This window comes from Hypomesus transpacificus, chromosome 6 (genome assembly GCF_021917145.1).
Source record: "Hypomesus transpacificus isolate Combined female chromosome 6, fHypTra1, whole genome shotgun sequence".
Lineage (NCBI taxonomy): Eukaryota > Metazoa > Chordata > Actinopteri > Osmeriformes > Osmeridae > Hypomesus > Hypomesus transpacificus.
This window is the reverse complement of record NC_061065.1, coordinates 13618947-13628426: the sequence shown is the minus strand read 5'-3', so window position 1 is coordinate 13628426 and position 9480 is coordinate 13618947. Positions and strand designations below refer to the sequence as shown.

At 39.2% G+C, this 9480-nt stretch overlaps 1 protein-coding gene across 2 annotated transcripts; it reads left to right on the top strand.

The window, feature by feature from the left end:
• The first annotated feature begins 2019 nt into the window (after positions 1 to 2019).
• Positions 2020 to 8229, top strand: LOC124469137 (asialoglycoprotein receptor 2-like). 2 transcript variants are annotated; one of them, XM_047022236.1, is made up of 11 exons: positions 2020 to 2402; positions 2982 to 3068; positions 3215 to 3394; positions 3539 to 3684; positions 3780 to 3877; positions 4096 to 4225; positions 5299 to 5395; positions 5710 to 5796; positions 6379 to 6521; positions 6613 to 6713; positions 6851 to 8229. In XM_047022236.1, the coding sequence occupies exons 1-11, from the start codon at positions 2333 to 2335 to the stop codon at positions 6990 to 6992; spliced, it is 1281 nt and encodes a 426-aa protein (XP_046878192.1). In that variant the 5' UTR covers positions 2020 to 2332; the 3' UTR covers positions 6993 to 8229. The 2 variants fall into 2 exon arrangements, with proteins under 2 accessions (XP_046878192.1, XP_046878194.1); XM_047022238.1 differs by having other exon boundaries at positions 5341 to 5395; positions 6376 to 6521; positions 6851 to 8018.
• Positions 8230 to 9480: the final 1251 nt, after the last annotated feature.

Here is a 9480-nt window from a genome sequence, read left to right as displayed (position 1 = left end):
CAAATGCTACGGAGCGACACACAGGCTCCCAAAGGGACCAGGGGAAACCAGGGAGAGAGAGCAAATATCCCGCAGGCAGTAATAACGCAGGGAAATGTGTGTATGCATGTGGTGCCATTTTTGGTGCCTACAGGAGAAGAAGGAGAGGAGGATGGTTGGATGGAGAGGAGGGGGGGGGGAGGGGAGAAGAGGGGGGGAGACAGTGGGCTGGAAGGGGGGACAGTTTAGAGAGCCATGCGTGCTGAGGATTCTGCACGCTCTTTAAAATAGTGCGCTCGTTGGGACTCGTTTTTTCGATTTCCCTGTAGACCAGGAATTGGTCTGAGCCTCATATGTATGTTTCCAATTGAAATGGCATTAGGCTGTGTGAAACCCTATGATTGTCCATGATACAGATACTCATGGGTAGTTAGAGTAATACGTGTGATTTTTTGTGTAAACAATAATACATTATTTCTTGGAAAATATGTTCTTATGACACAGTGCCAAAATGACAAGGCAATGGGAATCAACAAATCAAAGTCAAAAATGTGTTTCCTTCTGACATATCAAGTGTTGATTTGACATAAAATCACCATTTAGTGTCATACACTGTCTGGGTATATGACAATGAGCTTTTAATGATGAACAGATTTAAATTTGTTCTCATGGTAGATCTTGATAAGTTATTTTATACTATTTTATTTAGTTATTCGGGAGTCACATGGCTGAGCGGTGAGGGAGTCGGGCTAGTAATCAGAAGGTTGCCAGATCGATTCCCCGCTGTGCCAAATGATGGTGTGTCCTTGGGCAAGGCACTTTACCCTACTTGCCTCGGGGGTAATGTCCCTGTACTTACTGTAAGTCGCTCTGGATAAGAGCGTCTGCTAAATGACTAAATGTAAATGTATTTTCACTTCAATTGCCAGGTGATGCACACTCCTACACTGCAACATTAGGGAGCAGTACACAACTAATTGATAGTGGTATGGTCTGAATTGATGTGCACAACATGGTTCGAGAAGTGTGTGTGTGTGTGTGTGTGTGTGTGTGTGTGTGTGTGTGTGTGTGTGTGTGTGTGTGTGTGTGTGTGTGTGTGTGTGTGTGTGTGTGTGTGTGTGTGTGTGTGTGTGTGTGAGATTTGTCCATCGCCCTAGCGACCATGTGTCATGTTGATGCATGGGCAGCCTGTAGCCGAGTCCAGAAAATCGATACTGTTTTGGGTGTTGCCAGGGTGATGTGTTTAATCGAGGGACCATAAGGACTATTGGTCCTGACCAAGTGCCACTGCAGCATGAACTAGGTAAAGAGTGAACTAGGTAAGCACACAGAAGATGTACAGAGAGTACAAACAAACGTGCACACAAACACACACACAATGAGATATTTCTGAGAGCTGAACACAGAGCTACACAGACCTACTTTGTACTGAACAATACATTCATATTCAGTACACAGGCAAGTATACATTCACATAGAAGTTGTCATCCAACACCAACAAATTCAGCGTTTTGAATTTGTCAGGATTGTTTTCATCACATATTGACAAAATCAAGTCAGGAGTGGAAATGGCTGATAAGAGGCCCATTTTTTTGCTACTGAATTTCTTGGCGATAGTAGAACTTTAAACCTAGCCATTAACGTAATATTCCCATTTTAACTGTTTAATTGCTGGTAAATGCAAGTGGATTAATAGGCTATAGCAAACTGTCATTATTATATGTCCACACAAACTTTTAAAAAGGTACACAAACTTGAGGGCTATTAATGGCTGGGGCTGGTAAGGTCTATTTTGTTCATGGGAAAGAGCGGGATAAAAGGTCATTTGTAAAGACAGGCTTTTATTCCTGAGTCATTTGCAATGAGGTCGAACTTTAAGTCATAATGTTGGTTGCTTGTTAAAGACTTGCTGATTTGACCTTAATGTTTCCAAACAGATCTTAGATTAACTAACCCTTCCACTTCCTGTTTTGGTGTTTTGAGCAACACAGTGTCCACATCAAGCAAGCATCATTGCATCACCTGAATGTAATCACTGCTTATTACTTTCTTACTTATTATAGTCTTTCTAATGACCATTTCTGATAATGCCTCTGATGCTGGAACATGCTTTTGATCAATGTGTGTAGATTCATTAGTGGTAGTAAAATAGTTGACATTTATTTTAATCATCCCAGGAAACAGGAAGGCATGTGTTTGACTTGTGAGTTGAGAAATCTCCAAAAGGGAGTTTTTGGTGTTGACCACAAGAGAGATGAAGACTAGGGAGGAGTTGTTCAGATTGTCACCTTGTAGAACCCAGTTGTTAAACAAAATTTCTGAATATTACTAGTTGGTTAATTGAGCGTGAATCATGGAGATGGGTGAATATGTAAATGTACCTGAGGCGAAAAAGAAGATCTTAGACACTCGACCATTACCAGGTGAGCCCTGCACTTTGTAAAACGTAGTTATCATGTCAGTGTGACATTTAGATATATCATTTTGAGATAGGGTTGTGTCAGTACTAGGGGTGTAACAATATTGTGTAACAATATATCGGAATACAAATTTAACAATATGTATCATAGAGGAATGGCAATATTTTTACAATATGATGTCCGTTTGATCCTATTGGTTGAGCTACAAGCTCACGACCTACTCTGCAACTGTGTCATGAGTGCATTCATTTTATTCACAGAAATCGCTTGAACTGAATTAACTAAAATGTATGTACAACAAAGAAAATGATTGAAAATGTTAAATGTTTTGGAAATAAATCTGTTAATTGAATTTCGGTTTCATTTCAAAATTTCTAAATATTGTGATACATATTGTATTGTACACCCAGTATCGTGAAACATTGTATCGTGAGCTGGGTGTATCGTTATACCCTAGTAGGTACTGTATATATGTAGTGGTAATTCTAAGCATTCAATAAACCATACTTTCCCAATGGAATGGTATATTTTTTTGTCCACACCAGTGTTAACCTGTGCATACTATGTGTGATTCTACCACAGGAAGTTGGGTCATCACAGTAGTCGCTGTGAGCTTTGGGCTGCTGTGTGTCCTGCAAGTGTCCCTCAACATCTCTCTACGCCTCATCTGTAGGTTGACAATGATAGAGATGTATACTGTAGTTCATTCTCTGAGTCTTACAGATTTTGGTGGGGGGGAGGATTTTCCATGTTGAATTTTGATTTGTTACACCATGACATTTTAGAGACACCTGAGATATTCTTTACCATTTCAGATTGGAGAAATTGGACGGACGAGTCACAAATTAACCAGACTGAGGAGATAGACCAATTACAAATCAGTTATGATAAACTGTCCAATGAAAAAGGAATGTTACAAATCAGTCACAACAGCCTTGAAAACGAGAAAAAAACATTACAGACGGAGATAATGAAATTAAATTCCAGGATAAGGTGTGAGTAAAACAAAGTAATTTTGTTATTTACAGTATAAGACGGCAGGTCTCCAACATTGTCTCATTTAAATTATTTGAGGATATAATGTCTAGATACAGTAATGCAACATATCAAGGGTTTCTAATTGAAACTCTAAACTTTAGCATGTACACTGTGTGACCACGGATGGACAAGGCTGGACTCCAGCTGTTACTACATCTCAACTGAGCAGAAGACCTGGGAGGAGAGCCGTCAGGACTGCACACAAAGGGGAGCACGATTGGTGATCATAAACAGTGAACAGGAACAGGTGAGACACAGTTGTTCCTTAAACAATTCAATACTTTGACTAATAAATCAATACATTTCTGCTTCTTTGTGATTTTGACTTGTCTTAATTCAAAGACAATTCTGACTGAACTGAAACTACGTGTCTGGATTGGTCTATCTGACATCTCAAAAGAAATATGGCAATGGGTGGATGGTTCCTCAGTGAGCAATGTGTATGTAAAACAAGATTCATTTTGAAATGGGTTTTTATTAAGTTGGGGTGGACTAACGGCCATAGTATGAGTCTATTTTCTGCAACCAAAAACATGTAAATGTAATGCTTTTCCTTCAAAACATGCCACTATGAAGGTGGGTTGCAAACACAAGCACAGTCAAAAAAGTCCCTTCAGTTCCAACAGTTTGAGCCTGTTTCCTGTTTGTGTTCATGTAGGTACTGGACCGTGGGAGAGCCTAACAACTTTGAGGGAAATCCAGAAGGTTGTGTTGAAATTCGACCACTGAGGGATGATAATAATATAATGAATTGGAATGATGAACGATGTCACTTCCGAAGAAACTGGGTTTGTGAGATTTAGAACTTGTGCACATTTAAAAATAAAAAAATCAGTGTGTTGTAGCTGGATTAAAAGTAATGTATTAGCCTGTAGCCCGTACAGGCAAATGTCTGCTAAAAGACTAATTTCCTTCAAAGAAAGACAACCGAAGAAAACATTTTTTTTTTTTTTATTTGTATCCCTTCAAACGTATGTCAGCTATGACGGCAGGAACCATGTTTGGGTATCTGGTAAGATGGTAGCTTCCTGTCTCAAGTAGACTGTAGAGTATGTTTCTGTGGTAGAGTAATTATAGGACAGACTGAGTTTAGTTGTATCTGACATGGCTGCTTTAAACCTTATATTCACTGTTTAACTATTAAACCAGAGTACAATATTAGTTACTATATTGCTTTGTGTATGTCCTCTATCATGGAAATAAATGAATGCTAATGTATGGTCCCTGGAATGTGCTGCTCTCCTCTATTCCCCTTCCTTACCAGGGACAACTAAGAAGATCTTTGATGTACCTAAGATTTTGCATAGCACAATGCAGCAATAACAATGTATTATTGCAGTTGAGATGTTATTGTTGAACTGTGGATGAGCTACTATTATTGTTCACCATGCCTGTCATCTAAGATGTGGTTACTTTGTACTGTGCCTGGTAAATACTGACTTTTCTCTTGACTTGGTCCACCCAAACACTGTTAGAACCATGTAAATCTGATCCTTGTTTTTTTGCTGATATTATTAAAGGGATAGTGCATGCATGGTGTTATTAGTAGCTACTTGGTGTTTAACATTAGATCTAATAATTCAACAAACTGCATCTCTCTACGCCTCATGTGTACGTTGAACTGCTTTGGTTGTCAAATGTGTCAGGCTTGATAGCAGGAACCTTCAGTATGGGAAGGGGGGAACTGATAGCAGGAAGTAACTGTTTGGACATCTGATAAGTAAATCCCACCATTATAAAAATAGGTCCTTGGGTGTGATAGAACCTAGAGTTGACAAACCACAGGAAGAAGTAGCTGCCATACAGAAATGTACGTTTGCAAAACATCCCTCGAACCAAAAACAAGGTCACTGCTTTTCAGATTAATCCAATAATATCAGCAAGTATCATGGAGATGGATCAGTGTGTAAATGTACCAGAGGGGAACAAGAAGAACACAGATACAGGACCATCACCAGGTCAGCCCTGCACTTTCTAACGGTGTGGATAGTCATTTTTTACAGGGATAAACTGCAGCATGGAGTCCAAGACAAATTTCCCTGTTGGGTCAATAAGGTTTTACATCATCTTATGTCAGTTTGATGCCCAGTTTGGAAATATTATTATTTTGAGGTGGATTGTGTTCTTAGTAGTACTGTATGTTTAGTAGTAGTTCTAACTATTAAACTAACCATGTTTCAATCAATGTGCCCAGTCTGATCTGACCGTGGATGCATTTTTTGAAACAAAGTATCTCAATGCAGACTTGTATATATATGTGATCCTACCGCAGGGAGTAAGCTCTTCACAGTAGTCGCTGTGAGCTTTGGGCTGCTGTGTGTCCTGCAAGTGTCCCTCAACATCTCTCTACGCCTCATCTGTAGGTTAACCACTCCTACTTATGACAAAAATGAACACATATACTGCATATATCGTTGAGCTAAATCCTGGCACCAGTACACGTTAGCAGTATATGGCTTTCTGAATCAAAAGGGCAAGATTGCAGTGTGTTATGTATATTATGCCATTAAGTGTACAGCTTGGAGATTTCGAATTCGTTTTATTTCAAATTACAGTCAATGGAGTGAGATGAGAGAACAGATACAAATCAGTAACTACAACATTTCTAATGAGAGAAACGTTTTAGTGATTATATATTAACATAGTTAATATATCTATATAATTATATTTAGATGTTAAGATATTGTGGGGCATGTTCTGCTTTATTAATTTTGATAGTGACAGTATATAATTACTTTTTAATTACATTGCAATTCCTACAAACTACAGAGTTTTCCCTATAGGCATTGCTATGTAGTTACATGGTAGTTCATGTAATCTTAATCTAAAGTGTTGCCTTGTCTTGTACTCAAGTAATCATGGTAGATTGTCAAATTGAGAATCCACCATTTTAATTGAGTTCATGCAGGTTTATCATGTCTTTGTAACTAAAACTCAGCAGGTAGCTTATGTGACCACGGATGGACAAGGCTGGACTCCAGCTGTTATTACATCTCAACTGAGCAGAAGACCTGGGAGGAGAGCCGTCAGGACTGCACACAAAGAGGAGCACGCTTGGTGATCATAAACAGTGAAAAGGAACAGGTGAGACACACAGTTGTTCTTTGACAGGTTCAGCGTTTTCATTAGTAATTGTTTCGACCATGAAATTATTTGGACTAATCTTCATCCACAGGAACTTCTGACTCTATTGAACATACGTGTTTGGATTGGCCTGTGGGACAAGGACTCAAATCGAGTGTGGAAGTGGGTGGATGGTACCTCACTGGGCAATGGGTATGTTAGAAGTGTTTATTTGATTCTTGGGCCGAGGGGAGAAGGAAGTTTTGGTAGTTGTTTCACTTTATCAGTGAGCAAATACATCCCTTCAGAATACGCCATTGTGAGGTTGTTTTTTCTGTATTCCCTTTCAGAAGGTACTGGAAAGTTGGAGAGCCTAATAACTATAGGGGAGCGTCAGAGGACTGTGTCGAGATACGACCAGAGAATGATGGATTAATTAATTGGAATGATGACACATGTTCCTTTCAAAAGAACTGGGTTTGCGAGCATTAAGATTTACACTGTGTCATGGTGGCAGGGAACATAGTGCGTGCTGTAACTGAGGATGACATTCAGAAGAGAAAGGGAGAAATATATTTTATTAAAAAGTGCAAAAGTTTTACTCTTTAATCCAGTGTTCTGGTGTGTATGCATACATCCACACACCAGGGGAATTCCACAGCTTAGCCACAGCTCAAAATGGTCCTAAACAAAAACTCTGTTGGCTTTATATATGAATGATTGTGAATTGTTGGTAAATACTCAACAATGTTAATGTACCTACTGAGAAAGGATCCCTTTGTTTAGCGGAGTAATGTGTAGCGGGGTGTGGTCGTTTAAGAATAGATACACATCATCTATAATCAAGTATTGAGTTATCGGGGAACCACCACACCCTGCTACTAATCCTACTAATGTCTGAATGCTATATCTGGAAACAAATCTCGACAACATGTTACAAGGGAAAGTACATGATGCTTGATTAATGCTTGCTTGGAGAGTAACTAAACAGTCCCACCTGTAGTTGTATTCCACCTCTTCCTATTAACTCAAGGTGCTTTCAGGTTGTGGGTGGAGGATTTTTTTCATGAATAATCCTTTTGGGGCTTACAGAAACACTTGAAAGAATTCCTTCCATCTCAGTGATGATGTACACCAAAAGAGCATCTCTATGTCAACATGTTTTTCAAATGTTTATCACTAGGGCAAAAAGATCTGGGATTTACCAAAAAATTAACCACAAACAATATTTGTTTACATTGCAAACAATGAATGGAGTAAAAGACCAGGACTTAGTGTTTAGTTACTCTTAAATGTGCAGACTTTAATGTTAAAATCAGCACTTTCAACAGCCCTCTGTCTGTTTGAAAGTTAAATTACTTTCAAGGAAACTTGCTGCACCTGCTGCGACCTGCAACTCAATCATCTTAGATGATTAAATCCTCCTTGCCTTGTGATCATAAATAAATAACTACATGAGAAAAGATGACAACACATTTTGTAATAACTCACACACAAACTGTCACAGACTTTTTCTTGATTACCTATGAGAAAAATAAATGATACCATTAAATTCCAACAGCTGTGATTTTAGAAAACACAACCTATTTCATTCCATTCCAAGAATCTCTGACCAAATTGTATGTACATTTTACGTTCCCATGTCATATAATGCTTTCAAACGTACCTAGCAGCAGAAAATATCAGAATAAATGTCTGAAATATGCATAAAGGCTACAAATCAAATTTATTTTGATTACTAATCCTGACATCAACTCACTAGAAACTGACCATAGACTGACTTCCCCCAAAATCAGGCCTGATAGTTGAGGTGACACACTACACAAACCTGATGATCTTCTAAAGTCTAGAGGAGTAGAAAGAAGAAAAAACATGCCACTTTTCCAAATCCCTTTTCCATTATTCTGACACCTAGGTGTAGCAGGTCTTGCTGAAATGATGAACAGAAAGTGAACCGGAAAATTCTATTAGAAAAGCACAGAACAATGCGCGACCCAGAACAAGTCTCTGAGACTGAATGACAGCAGCCTGCGAGGGGACAAACAGATGATTATGGCTGAGCTACTACTTATTCAGACATTTTAAATCCCTCCCTGTCAGTGTGGAAACAAAACCTTTGACTGGGGTTCCACAGTGTCACATTCTGTGAGAACGTCCATCAAAATACAGCGGGGTCCAGTAATTGCTCAAAGTATGAGAGGCAAGATTTTGGTTAATCCTATTTGCATGTCTATATCATCTCCCTCAATTTTAATCAGAATCGTAGCTGAACTTTGAACTTATCATAACTCTAATTTGAATTCATGTCTTACCAATGATGGACGCTTAGGTCACTATCACAACACATGTGATTGAGTATAGAGCCTATTATATTTAATGTGTCCATAATCTTTTTCATAAGAAAGCCCATTGGCTGGGTCTAAGATGCCAATTTTAATGATAACAAGAATAGTGTTTAATTGCTTAGCTAATGTGTCATCATCATCAATGCATTTAAAGCACGTGACTCTTTAGAACAATTCGATCGAGGGTGCAAGAAAAGAAACGACTAATTTCTTCCCCTCAGGGACTGTCCTTCTAATTAAGGACACAATGAGGGATAAAAGGGAAGGAAGGTGTTTCATGACACCCTTGCAAAAACCAAGTTCCTTGTAGTTCTATTTCTGAATCGTCTGTTCCTCAGTATAGGCATGCAGAGGACGCCTGCACAGGGTCCTGAAGTGCAACCTGAATGAATGGCCGCCGTCAAGTTTGTACTTGGCTGTCTCGACAAGGACCACAGGCAGTGTGAGAGAGCTCGGCTTTACACTGAGCAGTAGCCGTTCGATTTTTCTCATCTGCAATCACGTTCATAACAGGCGGAGGGCAGAACAGGGGTGATTAGAAAGCCAATGTGAGACACTCAATATGTGTGCATTAACCTTGTCATGCCCTCTGCAGCGCCGCAGTAAGGCCCGGTGCACGGTGGGAACTTGGAAGA